Here is a 22,579-nt window from a genome sequence, read left to right on the forward strand (position 1 = left end):
CTGCATGATGAGAACGCGGGACTTTTTTTTTTTATGCGAAGGGTCTCCGGAGTGTGAGACGGAGACGCTACCACTGAGCCACGAGTACGATGCTTCAAAGCGGTACAAAAGCGCCTCTAGTGAATGCGGTGTTGCCTTAGAAACGAGCTGTTTCTAAGGCTCAGGCGTGCGTCGCTTGCTCAGGCGCACATTTCGATGCCGCGCCGAACGCTGCGTTGCTCGACGCTCACCGCGTCCAATGCGGGGCGCGTAGTCGCTGTGCCGTAGCCCATTGTCTTACACCCCTTGGCGGGTCGACGGGAACGCTGTCGCGTTCCACTCTTGAAGGCGAAGCAGAGTAACGCATGAGTTGTTTCTTCGTCTAGCCGAACCAAATATAGTCAAGCAACAGCAGTTCACCAGGCTAAACAGTGGTTCAACAACTAAAATAAAGGCTAGTATGCTTCGCATCCTGGGCTTAACCTTAGCTAAGCCACAGCCATTTTTTCCTTTTTTTTTCAGGAGCGGTCTTACTTGCGCATACGTTGCCTGCATAGCCTCTCCTTCATTTCCGCACAACGCATTCTCCTCACTTCTTCCTTTCTTTTTTTTTTCATTGCACCACTGTCGAGAAGGTTGCGACGTCAGTTAAACAGTGACACCCTTCCTTTATCAGTTTTCATTCCCGCGCCCGCTATTCCGCACACCATTGACATTTAGCGATGGGCGGCTTGTGAGGGGGCACATGCGAGGCTCAAGGGGCACACTTTCTCAGTCTTGCTTTTCATTAGAATGACGTAGTCGCAGTCCTCGAACGCATTACTAAAGACATCATCAATGCTTGCTACCTACATGCATTACTATCAAGCCGTACATTCGATTCCCAGAACACCCAGAGTTTTGTCGCAGACATCTTGCAAGAAACTACAAATAAAGGCATCAATTTTGATTCAAACAAATAAGGTAAACGCAAATAACGGAGCGAAGGCTAGACTTGCGCAATGACAATGATGGTGAGTACTTTGGCTTACTCTCGCGTCACGTATCTTCCTTTGACGAAGTCTAGTCTTCGCTCAGTAAGCTGTAGTCGTGCCCTACCAACTGCATAGATCATTAGCCAGCTCGCTGCTCAATTGTAGCGAGACCGTGTATAGTTTTCTTTAAACTTGCGATCTTTGTGCCATCTTCGCCCTGCCAAATAAGCATTGCGGTTGCATTGCACTTTGTCGCCGCCACAAATCCACCACCCACTCACTGCAGATTTCTCTTTAATTGCTACAAACAAATCGAAACAACAACAGACAACACACAGTTCGAGCATTTGCACACGTACAGAATATGCACACATAAAAGACAAAAGCACCAATAAATAATGCGCACTCAAGTTTTTTTTTCTCGATCACTTTTTTGCAAAACACAAACTACAGCTATATGCTAGTCATTAAACACACAAGCGGCATATCAATGAAGAGCACGACAAACGAAGACAAAAAAAGAATTTAAAAAAATATCGCCTGCGACGACACAAAGTGAGTATGAACTGGAAGTTGCCCCTGAAGGTGTCGTTGCTTCGATATTGATGCTGTTTCCCGTTGTTTCGGAAAAGCGTGCTTAGCGAGAGCCGCAGCACGTCGCCAGCGCACCGAGGTCTACGACTAATAAATTACCTACGCGCGTTGAATCACACGAAGGAGCTCTTAACAATAGACAAACAAACAGCGCGATTATCGATAGAGCACACGACTGCAGGCCGCTAGACGCCGGCAAAACACGGGCAAACGAGTTCGAGGGCGGCACACGGAACACGTGACGAGGTGGAATGAGCAATCTGGAAAAAAAAATACGCAAAGCACCGGACGCGCACAGCGCGAGCGCGGGTGGCGAGCGACAGGCTTCAGGCACAAACGAGAGATGAGGCAGGAACGGGGCGGCGGCTGGAAGGCGACGTCACCCGTCACTCTTGAAGCCAGATGAAGACGCGGACACGGAGTTAGTCTGTCGGGAGGCACGGTCGTTTTTTCGGACAGGAACTGCGAACAGAGGGAGAGAGGGCCGAGGGGAGGAGACAAGCACCGTGAGTGGAGAGCAACAACGAAAACGACGACAATGAAAGACATCACACGGGCGAGTTTTCTGCTGAAATAAACAAAAAACAAGAAATTCACATAAGGCGAAAGCAAATTCTGAGTGCGCCTCCAATGTCATCACGCCTTCTTCCATGTCAAAACAATGCCCCATGTTACCGTGAGGTGTACAAAGAAATCGGACAGTGCTGCGTCTGGACTGTGAAGCGTGTGAGGGGATTGTTGCGATTCTTCGGCGCAGGGTAAAAGAAAGGTATATATATACGTGAACAAGGGACTGACATGGAACAAGCCATAGAACCAGGCGTAGTGAACGCAGTGGAGGCGATGTTAAAGTAGGTTTCAAATGAATACTTCACTCACGTTATGCAAGCTTTGCAGAAACGGCGGGATGCGTGAATTTAACTTACTGGGAAGCCTATAGAAAGAGGCAGAAGTGCCAACGAATAATTTTCACAAATAACGTGTTCAGAGCATCAGCCTCAGTCTTTATTGAACAACCCTCGTATGTTTTTTTAGGTAGGTTATCGTTTTGGCAAAGGGCTAGCAGGCATTAGCTTTTATTTTTTTTAACGGGCATTAACCTGTTTTGGGAAAGGGCTACAAAAGAAACATACTAATAGCATATTCGAGTGGTCGTTGCAGTGCGTTCCGGTAGCGCCACAAAGATCACGTGAAGGAGCAATTTAGGAGTCACTGCTAGCGTAAGAAGGCTCCACAGAAGATAAGGAAGCAGGATCATCACTTCCATACGCGTTCATTCGTGTAATACAGCTTTAACGCTGTTTTTCATCGCCTTCGTAGCACGGTCACAGCTCTCTCCAACGGCCACCTGAATATGCCATAAGTAACTCAAGACGACTGCAATATGCATTTTGTTCTGCTCTGCCACGGAGCCTCACAGCTCCGTGGCAGAGCTGTGCGATTGCCGTAGGCGTATCAGCTCCCTAGCTTTTATTGAGTTCTAGTTTGGTCGGTTCTGTAGCTCTCAACAAGCTTAAACGTAACGCACCAACCAGCCCAGGCCGAAGTTCTCCCTCTGAACTCTCCCGTCAAACTGAATCTGCAGCCACGGAGTCGCGTCAACTCCTAGAAGCATAGCCTCGCATTCTCTCACGAAAATTTCTTTTCTACGCTGGTGCTGATGATGACGCGCACAGGGAGGGAGGGAGGGAGGGAGGGAGGGAGGGAGGGAGGGAGGGAGGGAGGGAGGGAGGGAGGGAGAACTACACGCGCATACACTAGAATAGTTTTAGAAAGTTGTTCAGACCTAATGCTACACAAGAAAGTGCGACGCAAGCGATTTTGTGGTCATTTTCATCTTACGCAACGTGTAATGCCATGCTATGTTTATGTATATGCAGTATAGCTAAGCTAACTGCATAGCTCCGCGGAAATGCAAAAAGCGAATCAGGCGTTATGCAGAGTATGAGACGTCGAGACAATGATGTCACGAGGACGAAGGCGCTTCATGATGCCTATCGAGGGACGAACAGTTATAAGAGGCTTATGTGCAGAGAATTACGATATATACTGCATCTAAATGCATATAAAGCTTAACGCGCCGCGGTACAGTCCAGCGGCTATGGCGCTGCGCTGCTGAGATCGAGGTCGCGGGCTCGATCCCTGCCATTGCGACCGTGTTTTTATGGGGACAAAATGCAAAAAAAAAAACATGCTAAAGGACCCCATGGTCGAAATTACGATTCCGTAGGCCCCGCGCAACAGCTTGCCTCATAATCAGATCGCGTGTTTGGCACGTGAGGCCCCAGAATTTTGATACGTTTAAAGCTTTATTTCTTGTGTCACAGCGGAACGTACCCGCACCGAAGCATTTGGCCAAGAATGAGCACCGTGCCCAGTGGTACGTACTGAATGACTCAAGAAGGGTGTAGACCAAATTAAGAACATTATGCAATATGAAAGTAGCCATTGTAAAAGTAGATGTTACAGTAGAAAATGAAAGTAGGCGTTAAAGATCATGCGATGTTCCTCAAAAAAGTATCTGCGCTTGAGAGATATAAGTGTGCCTAAACTTCGTGTTCAAGCTTTATGTTGTGATGTATTGTTTTAATAAAGTAGAACAGAAAGTTCTCTAGCAGGTACCACTACGTCAGTCAAAATTGCAGCCTATAGAGGGAGGCTGGAGCATTAGGCGATTGCGAATTGAAGTAGTCCACATGTAAATAAAATCATATTAATAAGGAAACCGTTGAATATCATGTGCTATTCCACTAAAAGGTCATTGTGCTTGGGAGACAAGTATAATCTCACACTGCTTACAAGCATAGGTTCCGGACGGCTCACCCCATGACATATATAGCCTTAATAATTTGGCGGGCGAGAATGACGAAGGCGAGCAGCAAGCGAGCGTTAAAACACGTAGGCTTTCCCATGTACATAATCGACATTTCACAAACTTGTCAAACTCGCCGTACCTTATAAAAGAAAATTATAAGTAATAGTACTGAAGCATTATGGGCCTTTCTTGTATCTGAAAACGCAAAAAGATATCGTGTACGCCGAAACAATATAAAAACAGGTATTTCCTTCCGGCGTACTAACTAGACTCATCAAGTAGGTCACTGGAATTTTATTCCGGCCGCAGGCTACTGCTACACAGGAGTTCTCGTGTTGCAAGTCATATTGGGCACTATAGTGCATGCCATATGTGTTCCAACGACGTGGCCATGGATTGGGCAACACTTCCTTTATCAGGTTCGGGTAAGCCATGAAACGTGCGCGTGGGTGTCGCTGTTACGTAGTAGCGTCTCGTTTTCGTCGTAGCCCAAGCAGCTTGCATCGACACGTCGTGTTGGAAGAATGTGATGATGATGATGATTCATTGACTTCACTGTCGAACTTATGCGGCGACAAATGTTCACCTAGCCTGCTTCAGCTAATCAAGTGTGCTGTACATGCTTGTTTAGTCTAGCGTCCTGCCTACCATCTCCTTATTCTTTCTTTCTCTGCCTGAAAACTTCTGTATCTACATTGTACCGTTACTCAAGCTAAAATAGCCGCGAGGCCAATCTGTCCAGTGCCCGGGGCCCAATAAGCCTGCCAGACAGGGTACTCCAATAAACGAGCCCCATCGAAGGGGCACTAAAGTGTCCCTTCCGCCCCCCTCGGCGAAGCCGGGACCCGACGCCCCCAAGCCTACGGTGGCTGGTCTCCCATTCCGGCGGAGAAGCTGAGAGAGGGGGGGTGCGGGCTATGTGGGTCACTCGGAGCCGACGACCGGCGGCCGTGACTTTTCGAGGCAGCCCTCGGCCCACTTGCGCGGCTTACGGCGCCGCCGCGAGGCAAGGTCAAGGGCGGCGCGTTCCCTTCCCCTCTCCACGCTTCGGGCCGCGTCTGCCGGGGCCGCCGCAACACCGGCAGGCCGTTTCCTGGATGCCGGTGCGCCCTGTGTGTGCGCGCGCGTGCACGTGACCTCGCGTGCGTGTGTGTGAACAAAACACCGCCCCGTGACCCGGACATGTAGCCACTGAGCCCCCCCCCCCTCCTCCCCCCAACCATCGGGCCTTGCTTGCCTTCCTTCCTTCCTTCCTTCCTTCCTTCCGTCGCCTGGTGGTGATGGTGTCCTCCCAATCTCGTTTCTCGGCGCCTAGAGCGCTTCCTTCGGCCTAATCACTCGATCACCGATGCTATCGAACTCCCCCCCCCCCCAACACCGCTTACTACGCGCAGTCTCTCGAGCGTTCCGCCGTTTGCTACTAGCGATTTGTCGGTATTTTGCTTTAAACATAATTTACGGAGCTTTTCCGGCTCTCCTGTTCAGGAGCTGCATTCGAACTCAGGTATGCAAGAAGTTTTCGCTTGTTTGTTATTGCGTACCCTAGGTTATACACAGTGGGAAATTCTAACGGCGTCCAGTTAGCCGCATAGCTTTCTAGTTTTCAGTACGAGCGTCATTTTTACAGCTATTATTATTATTATTATTATTATTATTATTATTATTATTATTATTATTATTATTATTATTATTATTATTATTATTATCGTAGGGGAAAACTCTATCTAAAACATTTATTTCGTTCTAATGCAGAAACAGAGAGATGTAATAGGGAAAACAAAATATGTGAGCATCCCGGAAACATCGCTTCTTAAAGAAAGAAAAACATAATAGTAGTCAATGCAACTATACTAATTTACGTAGCTTACCTCTGTTTTACGTATTAAGATGGTTATACTGTCAATGAATAGGACGGTTTCCCTAAGTCTACGTGTTACAGAGGGAGTTTAGGAACATTGTAAGGACACTAAAACTACTCTCAAGTTCGCACAGCTGCCCTTAAGTGGCCCATACAAGAAAGCCTGCCTTGGGGAGCCACCGAAAAGGAAACGCAGACTTAGTTCAACGAAGCTTTCGCAACTGTGTCACCCTCTTCGAAACAAAACTGTTCCCGCCAGTCCGGTCAGCGGGAGGAGAAAGCAGACGAGACTTTGTGTGTCGGAAAAGCAATGCAGAAAGAGCTAAACCACATCGTGCGAGCAATGCCCAATAAAGTAGTAGCAAACAAACTACCGCACTGATATCAGCAGCTGAGCTTTTCAGGCGCTGCGTCCGGCCCATTCTTCGTGCGTTTAGTTTTTATTTACAATGTTTTGCAGGATGCGACTACGGCGTGCGCGGCAGCGTGCTCGGTATAAAATGTCAATCAACGAACGTCCAGCAACGCAACATGCGTCAGAGTACCGAATTTGTTGCCTTGAAACGTAATTATAAATAATTATAAAATAAAGGTTACTTTGCGTATACTTCATACGAATAGACAGCGGCTTCTTTGGGTGGTATTTCTTTTTTTTATGTCAGAAATCGGTAATTTATATTTCTCGAGTCGCGATTTGCCGCCTCCAGGTTGGAGGTCATCTCTCCTTGTACTTCCGAAGAACTAAGTGTGGGAACTAACTTGCTTCTACAGCTGCACTGTCTTTAATGTATCAGTTGATCAGATTTTCACATATATGCGAAGTCCTTTTTTTTTCTTTTCGTATCACTGTGTTCTAATCTGCGCCTAACATACAGAATCGCGTTAGTAGTACGTTTAATTTTGCCATAGCGCCACGCGCTTCCCTACCAGAAGTCTTTCGGCACGCCACTCACCATGGTAACGGCAAAAATTGAACAAGTAGCGTGACGTGTGACGTTAGAGGCGCCATCTATAAATAGGAGATGGAGGTGAAAACAGATGGAAAATTGTTCAACCCCTCTGCTTAAAGAAGAAGGGTCGAACCAGGTAAACCGTTTCGAATATGCTGCATGGTAGACTTTTAACAACATGGACTTGTCTTTCAAGCCTTATTAGTTTTCGAGCTTATTAGTTTTACGTGGTTGCTAGTGCACTAATCATAGCAAGACCGCCTTTTCGCAAAAGTAAGTAGGGCTACCGAAACGTCGGCCAGCCAAGCGCATCCCTTCTTGCCCACAGTGTTTTTCAATATGCCGGCATCTACACCTTGACTAGTACCTTTCGGCTTGTTGTTCATTGTACACGTGGTGCATAGCGCGGAGAGACTAGTTGCCCTGGAGTTGTTCATTCCTGTCTTTATTTGCCGCATGCCTACTTTCAGCGATCAGTGAAACGAACAACCGTTGAAATCCTCGAGGTCCATTGGTTTCAAGCTCACGGATTTTAACCGTCGTTGGTTTCAATAGTCGTTGAATAGAAGTTAACGACGAAATAGAACGCTTCGCCGTAGGCGGACAAGACAACCACGATAGTGCTAGGCTCAAAATACACAATTAACTTATCTAAGACGTGACGACCGAGTGCGGGTTGACCAATAAAGACATGTGCGTATTAAGAATTCGTTGCGATATCTGTGCACGATGTTTGCCGTCATAATGGTATGAAAGGACCCTAAAGCCTCATTCAAACAGCTGTCAAACGTTCCTTCGCGGTCCCCGTCCCGGCACCGGCTTTCGTCGGTGGAGAGGGTTTCAGGGTCGTTTTCTCCTCAAAAACGGGTCGCCGGTGACCGACATAGGGCGGGGCTCTACGTTTCCGTCGCCATCACGGTGACAGAGTCCCGCCCCTACAAAATGGACCAATCAGAAATTAGGAAACCGTCGCTAAATGCAGTCGTTTTACAAAGCTGAAGCTGGCAACGGAAGCGACTGCTGCTTTCTTTACACCTGCGTTACACGGGTGGCACATCGAATACCCAGCTGTGCACTTCGGTGTTTTATTTAACAGATTTGACGTTATTTAACGATTATTTATCAGATTGAATTCATAATGTACGATACGTATCTCTAGGTTTAGACGAACATGGGACCGGTCAGTCGACACTGTACAAAACCGTGCTGTTGTCGACGTCACCACTGCCATCGCCTTTCCTACACTGCTCCGTCGGGCTTGCTGTACACTTTTATTATTATCTTCTTTTTATTTTGACGTGACGGCGACGTGACGGTAAGTTTGACGGCTGTGTGAATGAGGCCTAATACCGCGGGCAAATTGGCGTCAGAAAATCTGTAGGCTAGCTCATCTGACTAAACTAGAATCAACACACTTTTATCAAGAATGAGAACATTCACTGTAACAAACTGAGCGTGACATGACTGTTAAAATGCAACCGGAGAAAATAATACGAGTGAAAGACATCAAACTATTTCAAATAGGTTGTCCGATTACGTGAAGCGAGCGAACAGGCAGTGAGCTAGCTGATCACGAGGAGCCGAGGAGAAGGTACTGGCGATAGAAACAGTACAAATCGGGCAATAGCTGCACAGGTACCTGCTAACGCATCAACGTGGCCCGCTCGGCCACCAGACAAGCAAATGAAGCCTCTTGTAAGGGCATGGCCACACACTCGAAAAAGCTGCGCCGTGATACACGTGAAATACGAACAAGGAGCAGCACGTGCGTACAAAGATCCCACCGTCGCAGAACCAGTTGCAAGCCAGTACGAAAACTGCCGCGCCGCAAAATAATCAGGTCGATAAAGATAGCGATGGAGGAGCAAGCGGTGGGGGCTCTTCGACGCGGCTGCAGCGTGCGATCGGACCAGCCTCGCGAAAGGGGAGCGGTCATGCCGCGACCGGATACGTATACACAAACCCGTGTGAGAACTGGGTGACCGTGTTACGAGACAGTCTGGTTCTCCCCGAAGGAGACGTAACGACGCGGCGCGGCGGACACGGTTTTCGTTTTGTTCCTTGGCTCGCCAGATCCCGTTTACTGCCTCGGCCTCGCTAGCTGTCAAGTTAAAAAGGTGTACTGGCTGGAGTACGACGCAACGCAGCATTTGGGCCGCCAAAGAATAGGTTGCTTCCTGTCTTATTTCTTCCCCTACCTCTACGTCATCCCCTCGCTTAAGAGATCGCATAACAAGCACAAGGATGGTACTTATAAACACAACCAAGGGGGTCAGGCGCTGGGCACAGATTGCTGTTGTCACGATGTCGTAGCCTGCTTTTATACACGCTAAAGCCGTTGCAACGATGGACCGGAGTATAGCGCTGGTCAGCGTTCGTATGCCTTTCCTGGTGTATTCTGTCCAGGCTACTACGCACCGGTTTGGCATAATGCAGGAGTAACTCGCCAAAGAACACGTTGCAGAAGATTGTGCATGAAAAACGTACACGTCTTCACAATGCTGGTGTACAGGCTGGCTGTCAATTGCAAACGCTAAAAGTTTCTCGGTAATCTTAGAGGAGCATCATTCATATGATATGGGTTAAGGTTAGGAAGTCCTGCTGCCACTTATGGAAGATAACTGTTGCCGGTTGGTCTAACAGATGTTTCTTTCGTCATTGTTTTTCTCAATCTGAGGCTAAGATAACAAAATTTGCTTCCTCATGTCGCGTAACAGGCTTCATGTAGTCAAAAAGTGAGCACTTAGTGCCGCCCAAGCCCATTGCATGTATAAATCAGTAGCTTATGGTCCCTAACATCTTATGCCTATTGGCTTAAATGAAACTCATCATTTATTTAAACGCCTGACCGGTGGAGCGAGCGTTCTGAGCTGTGTGCTGGTTGATGCGAAAAGCTCCGAGTCATACGAAAGAGTTTCGATGAGCGTGCTTTAAATATTGGCAGAAAAGCATTTCGCATATGAAGGGCCCTAGCACTCTAGCATCGTCAGCGTTATACAACATTTGCACTGGCACTCATATATAAACGATAGCATAGTTCTATGAGCTCAACGATGGGCCGGTTTGAACAATCTCCTATAGCGCTGCTACTTCATAATTTAAATTACGATGTGCGAGACACCGGAAAGCAAGTGCAAAAAAAAATTGATGACTCTCCCATAATCGAGGGTAGATGTAAGCGTGAGATTGCAACCGACATGCGATTGGTGATTGACGAGTTACTGCATACGCGGTGTAATACGCTTTCGGCAGATGTTGCCCCCCCCCCCTCCATTCCCTACCCCGGCACTTCACGTGGGCCTCCCGGGTTATCTTTTCTTCGCAGCGTCATTGTGTGTTTATAAATGAATGCAAACAAACACGCAACGAAGTCACCGCGGGCGCAATGGCACGCCAGTTGGTATACGCTCACCTGTACATGAGGGAGAGTTTGGCAGCGTCCTATTTACAGAGGTGGCGGTGGTTGCGTGACGTCCAGGAGGAGCGGGAGGGTGGCGCCCCTCTTCCCCCTCAGTTGTTCTTGGTGGCGTACTTCTTCTCGCCCTGCTCGATGGCCTTGGTGACGCGGTCGAGCACGTCGGCGAGCCCGTCCAGGATGGCCGGGTTGATGGACGGCAGGCTGAAGGTCCTCTTCTGGCCCTCGCGGAAGAACAGGCTCACGCCCAGAAGTGGAAGCAGGAGGCCGCCCAGCCCGAGCATCAGCAGCATGGGCACCGCGTTGGTCAGCATCGACGGCAGCGACGTGATCAGGCCGGACATCAGCCCGGAGAGGCCCTGCGCGGAGAAGACGGGTTCTGTCGAGTAGTCGGAACGCCCAAAAGTGACACCCGGTTTGCGAAAGATCGATAAAGTGTTTCAGTGGATCACTTGAACTTTGTTTCGATACACACAGCGCAGCGACGCGTGACGAAAAACAGTATGCAAGGAAATTTATACGAAGTACACACAAGCGCAGACTGGAAATAAGTTAGTCAGCATTGCATGTATTGGAAAATTGCGCTGCCTATTATAGAAAGGTCGCACAGACAGTTTCTGAAAGGGCTCCTGAGTGTAGGCTTTCTCTGAGTTGAAAGGCACGCAAGAAGCGCTGAGTAAGAACTTCTCAGTTTGCGATTCCTATGTGTCCTCCGTCTAGGTTATTTGCATCGGCCGTAATGTCAATCACTGGGTAGCGTAAGCGTGGTGTGACGGAATTGAACAATAACAAATAGTTTTCCTCGGAAACAACCAGTAGTGTAATGTAGTGTCGATGCTATGTTATATGACACGATGCTATGTCATATGACGATGCTATGTCATATGACATAGCATCGTCATATGCTATGTTATGTCTATGTTATATGAAGCGATGCTATGTCATATGACATAGCAATGTTTAAAGGAAGGAAAAAAGCATATTGCAACATCTTTCGGCCCACACGTCGTACATCGCACAAGCACAGCGATCGTTCCGCAACTTCTTTCAAGCAGCGTAATAAGCAAGGTTTTTTGTTGTTGTTGTTTTTGTGCTTTACCTTTCTTAACCTTGCGTTAGCCCTAAAAGGTCATGTCAGGAATGTTAAAGGAAGCTATTTGTCCGCACTTTCAATGTGTAAGCCATACTGTAATGCATTTGAGATTCTTTTCTAGGCGTTTCTGCAGGTGTTAAGGCCCTGTGGCTATAGAAAAGCCGCTATGCTGCGCATACATCTCCACACTGACCATCGCTAACTCTCCGTCGAATCTTTTTTTCCCTCTCATCTGCACGGAGAGCTGTGCACGTCCACTGTCGCTGACATTCATTGCCGCTGTCCGTCCGTCGCACATGTGTGGCTCCTCACAGCAACCCGCCAGCCATCTGCATGAACTTTCTAGGGAGTACTTTTCTACGCTTGAAGAACTTGGGGCAACTCAATGTAATCACTATGGAAGCTGCAGGTCAAAGCAAATTTGGAGCACCGTCGAGTGTCGCGGTGTCCGACAAGAGCGTCGTGCCAGCCAGAATGTATACAACGTCAGCTACGGTTCAGAAACCGGCATCATTCATCTTGCTAACCTTTCTTGCGCTCGCAAAAACAGTCGCAACAAACGTCTGCAGATTTGTGGGCCGTGCTTGTGCTTAAGCTATCGTATGCGCGTAGATGAACACAAGCTAAAAATATTTGCTGAGAGAGAGAGCGAGAGAGAGCAGGGACAGGAAATGCAGGGAGGTCAACCAGACGAGCACCCGGCTTGCTACCCTACACTTGGGGTGAGGGAAAGGGGAATAGAAAGAGGAAAGAATAAAGAGAGTGAGCACTGAGTGCGTGTGGAAGGATGCACAGAGACGTGGCGAAACACAACACGTCGGCACGCACATCAATGGGAAAGGTTTCAAGATGTCGCGTGGGCCGTGTATATCACTGGTGAAACATCGCAGGCTTTTGCATGCGCGCTGCCCCGAAGCCATCTGAAGCCTTCGACAACGACTACCCAATCGGGAAAGCTGCACGTGCAAATAGACTGTTGCTTCGTTCAAAGGCGTGGTGGGGAAATATCTTCGAGCTCTTCTCTGTACGCCTTCCTTAAATCATCGTCAGCGACGCCGCACGCGTCGCGACCTCTGTACTCGCCTGCGTGATGGTGGACGCGATGCCTCCGGCGGCCGCCGCTCCGACGCCCCCGCTTTGCCGGTTGATGTTCGTCTGGTACAGGGCGGCATCCGGGTACACTGCCTGCGCCGCTATGCTGAGCGTGGTGGCCAGCACAAGGGCCACTAGCGCGCACGCCTGCTGCAACCTCATGGCTCCCCTCGTTGGCTTCCGCGGCCGCCGCTTGATGCGCTACTCCGGTACTCGGTCGGCGATGGAATCCTCTGCGAGACAATTGGGTAGAGAGGCATAGGAAAGTTACCTCTTGAAAGCTCCAAGAATTCGCTCGCATCATCCCCGGCTTGGTGCAAAAAAAATAGTAATAATGTGCGGTGGGTCGGGGCTGTTATTGGTTGCAGTGAGTCTATACTCCTCTATAGTTTGGACTAAAGTTGTTTGAGCGCAGGAAAACACGAGCACAAAAGAAGATACATTGCACGCATCTGCAGGCGCCTGTGCGATCAATGTGTCCTCTTTAGTACTCGTGTCTCCCTGCAATAAACCACCTTTAGTCAAGACGTACCAACCGTCCCACACCGCCATCCTTTTCTGGCTTGGAGCTGCGACAGTAAAAGTACTCTCTGCAGGGCATTACGAAGGCAAAAATACAAAACAAGAAACATAAAGAAGCAAACAAGTGGAGTGGTTACTTTACTCAACCTATCCCAAGCTTGCTAACGTGTTACACAAACGTGAAAAGCCAAGACAAAGGACGGTGACGCTGTTCTTGCCAATAACACCATGAACGGCACAGATCCCTCGCTTCTTCCCCACCTTATATACTGTGCTGCAGTTGAGCGTTTTTGTCACTGTCTAGAATCTTTCATTTATAAATGATTTCGTCCAACAAGAGAATAGACCTTGATCCGCGCAATTGTCAACTTCGCTTCACTTGCTTCCCCCGACCATTTGTCACCGCGGGCGACACGCAAACGAACGGAGGTTCACCCCATGGCAGCTAATCAGACGAGCTTGACACAATCATCGTTGTTGATACGTTTATACTGAAATTACATATGATTGACCCAGACGGTAAATTCTGTTTGCCCCCGAAGCTTACACGGAGCAAAACATCATTGCTACACAGGATTCGGCTCGGCGTTGCTTTCACCCGTCGCTACGCACACCTCATCGGCCAATCGAACAGCCCTGATTGTGTACACTGCCACATGCCCGAAACACTGCAACACGTACTGTGCGACTGCCCAGCATATATGCTGGAGCGAAGGACGTTAGACAGTTTCCTAGCCAGCGTTGGCAGACAACTGCTGTCGGAGGAAGCTATCCTCGGCCCATGGCATGACACTACAATTTCAATGCGTGCAACAAAAATATTGTTGAAGTTCCTGCAGGACACCAAGCTCGACGAGCGGCTCTAGCGAGGCAACTGTCTCATGCACATAAGCACTCACCACTTCTGTTATCATCACCATCCATCCCAATACTTTCACTCCCCTTCCCTCTTCCCCAGTGCAGAGTAGCAGACTAGAGCGCACTAGCTCAGGTCTACCTCTCTGTCTTTCCTATCAATAAATTCTATTCATTCAAAACCAATGGAAACAAAATGCGTCATCGAGTACTGTATAATGGTCAACTTGAGAATTCTGAAACTCTTAAACAAAACAATTGCGCTACCATTTCTGTGACGACATAGCTGCACGTGTATCTCCGACGTCGTCATGCGCCTAGCAGGGTTGTGCGCACTTAAACTATCGTTGCAGCTCGTTACACTGCCTCAAGAATCTCGAGCCGTGCATAATTTTACTCTTCATCGACATCGAAAAGGAAGCGGCCAAAATGAAAAATACTTGACAGGCGAATGATATGTTTGGAGCAAATCAGTCGGCTAACTTCCTTTTCAGTCCACAGCGCGGGCAGAGAAAGCACGCCGAAGACAAACACTTATTGTCGCAAAAATGATCGATAAAGACAAGCGCGCTGTTATTATCAGCTAAAAGAATCTGTTGTTCACAAGTGTACCATTCAGCATCGAGAGCGCACTGCTGTCGTATAGCCTGGAAATCGTCTGTCCGCTTACCGGCGCGCATGAATACACGCACGGCTGTGCGTTCATCCTTGCATGCTGCTGGCAGCGCATGCAGCTTGAATATACCTGTGCGCTTATTTGCATTCGTACGCGCCTTGAAAATTTGTCGCGTACTGAATTCGTTGATTCCTTGTACATTATATCCACATTGCAATACGGTATTTGCAAAAGTGCACACGGATAAGAATAAAGAACCATTTAGATGAGTCATCGGCGGCACTCCTTCTTAGGCTTACAGTGAAAGTTTTTCCCTCGTCGCTTCTGGATCTCTGCTTTCGGCCATAGCAGAAATCAGTTAAGCAGAACAAAGTGCTTATTGGACCCTTGCAGCCGCGGGTATATGCTATTCTTGGGTACAGAGACGTCGCAACGATTTAAAACTATTACGAACCCTTGCGCACAGTCTGCGAAATTATTACCATGCATGGCAGGTTCCTCGAGACTTTGTTGCAACGTCAGTAGAGCTTCTTTCTTTACTTGTTTTATTCGTAAGTTTATCCAGCGGCATAAAACGTTTTATGCGTGCACGTTATGTATGCATGTATAAATGGTTATGTCCAAGGAAATTTAACAAGGATGTGTTGTGCGGACGACAGATCCACAGATACTGGTCAGGTGGGCGCCTTGGGCGTGAGAAAGACTAGACTTTGGTATAGGTGTTTACCAGATTATATACTTCTCATGCAAAAGAAGCTCAGTGGGTGAGATTAATGAGGAATAGTTACATGGCAACGTAGCACATGCAGAAATTATGCGTAGCTTCAAAGTATGCGTAGCCTCAACCCATCCAACTCCAATCCGATGAATTTGCACCGAAACTATGTAATATCGTTGAATCATTGGCGTCATTGAGAATAAGTCGTCAACCTAATCATATTACGGTCTCCATGGCACGGCGAAATTTTTTTTTATTTATTTTTCCATCTAGGCATCTGTCTCAAGCAGACATGCAGTATGTTTATTATATTACGTTTACATAAACGAGCTAGTTTATTTCCAGTAATAAGCACACCCAGTAATTCAAAGGCAAAACCCACTATATCGCTTGTTGCAGGCGGCAGAAAATAAATGTTGGATAGATGCGTATCTTCAGGTGTGTTTACCAGAAATGACAACTTCTTCGAAAGGTTTGATTGCTGTAATCGCTGTCGTGTGACTCATCCGCAGCAGAATTGTCGAATCTTTTTTTTATTATTATTCTAGAATGTGCGCTGCACTGTTTGCTAAAAATGGCTGCCGATAGACAGAAAGCAAAAATAGCAAACGCAGTAATAGCAAAATAGACAACCAGATGAACGTCCGGTTTGGTAGTTTGCTGGCTGTCTCTAAGAACGGCTTGGCTAGGGTACAAGTGTGGATAGCTTTCACGCCCTCCTGAATTGGACTTTAGGTTCTTAGATCTGTTTCAGTCCTTCGCATTCCTTTGAGCACGAAGTGTTTACAAGCGACTTGAACCAGGTTTTAAATAAGCTTTCAGTGTTCTTTTTGACAATGTCACGGTCCTGGCGAAATAACTTTCGTTATCCTTTATCAGGTAACAACGCAAAAGAGAGAAAAGAAAACAACGTTAGCCCTTACCAGGAATCAAGTATATACGGAAACTCTCGATCTATCGATCTGCATTCTACCGACGAGGCTACGAGCTCATTAGCGCCACCTTATGCGCTGGCGTGCTTCTGCAAATCCTGCTTGCGACAAGCATAACCGGTGTCAAAGCGCAACCTGAGGAGGAAGAAGATGTAGAACGCGAGTGATGCACTTCTAACTGGACACGGAATAAACGAAAATACTTTTTTATTAGGAAGCACAAAGACGGAAGCGGTCCCCTCAGGCATGGGACAAGAAGGAGGCGGCGACGGCAGTTTAGCCTATCTTGTCGCAGTGAGGAAATGAGGATGACAGAGATTATCATCACTCACGTGTACCCTATCGCGAAAAAAATGTGAGGACGACTGGCTCACTGGCGACAGCACGTGAACGGCCCTTACTTTTTCTTTTTCTTTTGCGATGGGTTGTACATCGGTCATGAAATATTTCTTCCTTTGATTGTTTCTTTTAATGAGGTTTCGTAGTTATTTCGTTGATTTAATTGCACCGTGAATTATTTTGCCAAGAGTACCAGTTACCATAGTTTCATTGCACGGGACCTATACAGGACGATCAAAACAAGCATCGACAAACAGGGCAGCATGCTTTGAAATGCCCAGAGAACGGCGACTGCCACTGTGCAACGGCCAAAGAGAAATGAAACCCAGATATACGGTACAACTGCTTACAATTTTAACAGCTATCTTCTCTTCAAGAAACATTAGCCCTGCGTCCTCTTTGCACCATTTCGTAATTATCAATAGATAATAAGAAATTTCAAATTAACACATCTTAATTTTGGAATTTCAGAGTTCCCCTGGAGCAGAAAAGGAGTAGCTACAAGGCGGTGGGAGAAGCATTTATCTTGGAGTGAATTTGAACAGGCTGATGGAGACGACATGAATAGTTGAGGAATGGACCTCTTTCCAAGCTGAAGCCGACTCCACAATTGTCGAACCGAGTACATCGAAGCCACCGTGCTTGAGTACACTTTACTCTAGGAAAGGTGTTCGCCTTTTCCTCGACCAGAAGATTTGAAGCGCATGACACCAGCACAGACATCAAACTGCTGCTCCTCAATCTGCCTCAGTTTTCTCGGCCTGTCCTGGTTCCGCGCTTGCAACCTGGAGCTTTATCGCAAAGTTTCAAATTCAAAAGCTTTCTGTGGTTATGAGACGCATCATCGAAGAACATATCAGATGCGCGAAAGGCAGAATCGAAAGCATGGAGATTTGGCGAGGAAACAAGATGTAAAGGCGCAACAGACACATGTGTGCGTATTCGTTTGTTTTCTTCGACACGTTCTGCGCCAATGCATGATGTGTAAGCGAGCATAAAGTTTATTATGTTTTGTCGATACCGCGCTGGTAGCGCACTTGTCCTCTTCAATACTAGCGCTTCTATTCTTTGCGCATGTAGCTTGTCTCATCGTCCGGGCCATTTGACAGGCGGAACGAAAATCAACAAGCCCAGCATGAAACTCTCCTCCAGAATGGACAGCATCTCAGCCAGAAAGTTGGCACATTATAAACGAAAAGATTAACTGCAAGCCACACATCTTGCCGCAAATGAAGAATACCCATGTATGTACTACGCGTCGCAGTGGTCGCTTCCTCCTTGGACCCCGCCATCCACAAATCCACAAGACCGGACGAACCTAAAGCTATTACTGCAGACCGAAGTCCCAGGTGCGCGCACTAAACAAACATGTCGCACACAAGTACGAGCGAATCAAGCTCACGGCAGTTGTCCCCCTGCACGACCATCACGCGACCTGCATTCAAGCGTTAGCCGTATAGTAACGGCCTACATAGCCGACCACGCCACCCCTGGACCGCCGAGAGCGCGACGCCTCCTCGAAGCGACAAGGTCGAGACGACGAACCAAGGCGATTTCCCCGTGAGGGGCGCGCTTCGTGACGGGCCACGCGCGGGCGTCGCCACGATTCGATACGGATCACGACACCGGTATGGGAAAGCGCTTGCAGGAAGTGGCCCCGCGCGCACCGCTGTAGGAACTGCAGAGTCGTGAGCAGGCGCGACCGACGAACGCTGACGCGAGGCGAGATTTGAATCGCAGATTCGGACGTCGCATGCGGCTTCACTGACGCGCGCAGAGAGCATGGCTGAGCCCGCGCCTGGCTAATCGCATTGCTGCGTACCGGCCGGTACTGTGTTTCCGTGAAATTCAAACCTGGATCGATCCCTCCCCCAACTGCGCGCTAATCGCCGTACACCGCCGAGCGAGTTTGTCAGGACAGCCTAGTCATATGCTTACATAGATGCAACTAACCTATTAGGAGACTTCGACGAACAGGTGGATGATCATATACTGTGGTGGTAAGATGGCGCTTCGCACGCCACGTTTATCTATAATTCTGTTTATGTTTCACTTGTTATGGCAACATTCGGTCCTGGACAAACACGCCGTCGGCACGCTTGAGCGCTCTCGGTGAAATTCCGGCGCCATCAGGCAAACCCTGGTTCGAAGGAGATTCTGAAGGTGAACGCCCTTAAGAGACACCTCCTCGAGAGGCCAGTTTTCTCATTCATCTGTAGCAGAACAGTTAAACACTCGCCTTTGTTCGAAGCCAAATTCAAATTTTAGAGGCATCATTGTTTTGAATACGACGTTATACGAGCCCGAGGAGGACTCTGGTTAGAGCGATGGGTTCATACTCGAACATTACTAAAAGGCGCGCAGTGCGTGGTTTCTAATGTACTGCGCTGTCTTCGGCCCTTTTGTTCTTTGCTAATTTGCTAACAAAGACCACGAGGGGCCTCGTGCTTCGCATTCCAAAATTACTCTATTCACCCTGTGAGTCAGGAAGGATTTCATTCAGCAATACTCTGAGGCCTAAAAATGATTACTTACCTATCGTTACTTTCGCGCTAATACAAATCGCGACATTAAAAATGATTCTCGCATCGATATCTACAAGAAGATCTGTAAAAAACATGCATGCAAGAAAATGTTTGTTTATGCTATTTATGTGTATGACCTACGTATGTGCAGACGTGGCCCTTACAATTACGCATATTGTCAAGCTCAATTCTGTAAGTAGAAATCTCTGGTCCTAAACGCAGGACCAGAATTTTTCTGCGGCCACGCACATGCACTGCTGCCGGTGTTTGAACGAAATTGACACGTCCGGGCGAAAACCACGCGGCACAGTGAGTTCTGCAGCACAAATAACACGGTATACGGTGCTGGTTTCGGTGAGCTGGCGTCAGTAGTCATTAACGGCAGTTTTTGCGCACAAGCTACTAGGGAAAAAGGCCCGCGAAAAGACAGACACAGGCGCATATATAATAAATAACACTGTTTTTCATCGCTTCCGCCGCATATCTTCACCTTCAACATTCGTGTCATTCAAGATTTCATTGTGCTTTTCGAAAACTGTGCGCGTAAGTTTGTGGGCAAGCATTAAACTTAAATCGCGTATTGTTTGTTGTTCCTCATTTGTCTAGAAAAGACCACAAAGACCGCGCGCATCTGTAGTGTGAACGGGCGGTGTAACTGGCCGTGTGACAATTTGAACGCAGCCTCCGCATGTCGACAGCGGCAGAATTCAAAAACGTTCGTGCACACAGCACCGACTAACTGCACGGTCATCGCGGCAAACGCGGTTTATTGCGTGAGAGAAACTAGTTATGCAACATGCCACCAAAAGTAATCCGGAGCTCCTTTCTTTATGAGCCCCGACAATTATCCAAACGTTGCGACTGGTAATAATTTGCGCGCATCCTTTTTCCAGGACCCGTACATTTCGTTTATTTAGTGCTCTTGCCTCGACCAGCTTGGAAGCATAACGCTCGAGCAACGTTCATGGCACTCGGTGACAGACAGACTCTCTGAATGAAGCTGAAGCAAAAGAAACGTCCAGTTTGCGTTACATTCTCTGGCGGACATATCGAAGACAATGCTAATACAGGAAAACCATGAGCTGCACTGGCTTCCTACTTAGAAACGAAATTAGATTATTGTTCCTTGTTTCGGGAGTTTCAAAACGACAGCTGCCCGTCCCGGCCTGTTCCCATCTGCAGACACGCGAAAAGTTAATCACAGGGAGGGAGCTGCGGCGTCAACGTCAAGGAGAGAATAATTTTGACGTGAAACTGAATGTATACCGCCTGCCTGTCTACGCTCCACAAACACTTCCCAGACATCAAGAAACTGCTCCAATACACTATGCACTGCCTCTTTTCAATTTTGCTTTTCTCTGCATGCCTGCACGCCCAGTCGCCGCCAGACAGGTGCCATCAATTCAACCCACTGCCCCCAGCGGCTCAGTTTTGAGGCACATCGCATATCCTCATCGCTCGCCGCTACGGTCGCCCTTGCTCTTCTATTTTGCTTTCCTCCACATCGCCGTTCCCGCTACCTCTCATCCTACACGCACACGCGTCATGCACGTCACTCCTGAATCCACACACGCGCATGCGTCGTCTCGGCCACTCACCTGAGAAGAGCGCGTTCGTTTCAAGGGCGTTCCGAAAAATCCCGGGAGCGACGACTGGGGAGGATGAGGGCGTTCGTTCTCCTGATGGGTACAGCAGCAGGTGCGCGGAAGAAGACGGTGATGCCTTCCTTCTTCTGGCTCAGCTGTTTTTTTGTTGTTGTTTCTTTTTTGCTTTCTGTGCTGGAGGGCAGCGTGTGGTCAACTGTGCCGGGCGATCGCTCGTGGCCTATCGGGTAGATGTCTCCGTCGCTATGGAAACGGCTTCTGCTCGAGAAAACACCCCGTGGTCGTCGCGTCTCGCGTGCACACTCAACGAACCTCCGGCGCTGTTTTGGCCGGCATCTCCGCTTATATACCGGTCCGCCGACGCCATCAAAAAAGCTCAGCCACCAACGTCGTGCGGCCATCCTTCCCTCCTTCTTTTCTTCCTCATCCCTTCCTCGTCTGCAGCTGCTGGGACCGTAACACTTCTTTCTCGGCGTGCCATTTACTCACTCGCCCTCCCCGGCTCAACCTCTCCTCACATCGAGCCTGCCCCATGCGACCGTCACTTCATTAAAAAAGAAAAACGAACTTCGAAAAAAGAACTTCGCGTCACCATTGCCAAGGGCAGAAAAGAGACAGAAACAGAAAGAAAAAAATAATAAAATAGAGGCGGTGAAGCAGACGAAATTCGGCGTCGTCGCCGCCGGCAGCCGAAGCATCTTCTTCTTCTCCTCCTCCTCCGTCTGGAAGAGGAGGAAGAGGGACGAAAAGTGCGAGGACCGGGCCGATAAGCGTCGGCTAGATTCCTAACGGTCACGGGGCCAAGCCGGAGCGTGGCCTTCCCATTGGCCCGCTAAGCGCCGTGACGTCACCTGCCACGCCGGATTTCGTTAACGCGATCTGGGTCGCTCGCCCGAAGTGGAAGAAGAGGCCCCACCGAAGCCGCGGGCGAGGGAATACCCAGCTCGCCGCCGCACCGGTGGAATCTAGGTCCTCGGAGGTTAGACACTCCATTCAACTATTTACTGCAAAGTCGCTTCTCAACTTCTCCCCACGCCCTCTTATTATTTTTTGCTAGACTGCTAGTGCAGGGAGGGCGAGAGCGGGGGTCCTCCAAAGGCAACTGCCAGCGATCGTCGGACGGACGCAGACAGCCGCTTTCGGACGGCCTAATGCGCATAGCTGTTTACTTTTGCGGCAGGAATCCCGTCGCCTCACAAGCAGGCACCAGGCTACGACGCGGTTTCCAGTCAACCCCGAAGCTGTTCCGCTTCTTTGGAGAGGTCGGTTGCCTCGGTGACTGGGATTTCGGAAGCCACACGCGGATCTACTTGCCGTGCCCATAGTTTCATCTAAACTTGGTCTGCCGAATCGGCGGCCCCCGCTGGTTATTGCGTAGCGAGACAAGCGGCGATGTCTCGTATTCACTGCGTGACCGCAGCAGTAGGAGTAGTAGCTCATGTGCGAGAGAAGACGGTATGCGAAGCGCCTGCATGAAACATTTCGCGCTGGACGTTTTTCGTAAACGTGATGTTGACTTTTCCCCACTGTACTTTCCATCGAGCGTGTGACGTCACTGGTCCACTTTCGAATTACAGCCAATCGCTGCATGCGCGCGTTGCCGCTTATATAGGCAATGACATCACAGGAATGTTACGTATTCACAGCCACATTCAACATAGATACTGCAATTTACTCGCTGACACAGGGCGACAGTAA

At 48.6% G+C, this 22,579-nt stretch overlaps 1 protein-coding gene across 1 annotated transcript; it reads right to left on the bottom strand.

The window, feature by feature from the left end:
* Window positions 1–1,457: 1,457 nt before the first annotated feature.
* On the bottom strand, window positions 1,458–21,183 carry LOC135907154 (uncharacterized). The gene is made up of 4 exons (XM_065438820.2): window positions 20,876–21,183; window positions 12,762–13,003; window positions 10,583–10,944; window positions 1,458–2,009 (listed from the first exon to the last, which is right to left on the bottom strand). The coding sequence occupies exons 2-3, from the start codon at window positions 12,930–12,932 to the stop codon at window positions 10,681–10,683; spliced, it is 435 nt and encodes a 144-aa protein (XP_065294892.2). The 5' UTR covers window positions 12,933–13,003; window positions 20,876–21,183; the 3' UTR covers window positions 1,458–2,009; window positions 10,583–10,680.
* Window positions 21,184–22,579: the final 1,396 nt, after the last annotated feature.

The sequence above is a fragment of the Dermacentor albipictus genome, chromosome 1 (genome assembly GCF_038994185.2).
Source record: "Dermacentor albipictus isolate Rhodes 1998 colony chromosome 1, USDA_Dalb.pri_finalv2, whole genome shotgun sequence".
NCBI classification, from domain to species: Eukaryota; Metazoa; Arthropoda; class Arachnida; order Ixodida; family Ixodidae; genus Dermacentor; species Dermacentor albipictus.

Excerpts from the sequence above, each read along its gene's own strand:
- LOC135907154 (XM_065438820.2), bottom strand. The coding sequence starts at position 12,932 with ATGAGGTTGCAGCAGGCGTGCGCGCTAGTGGCCCTTGTGCTGGCCACC. Across the intron at positions 10,945-12,761 it reads TCGCGTCCACCATCACGCAG|GGCCTCTCCGGGCTGATGTC; the intron begins GCGAGTACAGAG and ends TTCTCCGCGCAG.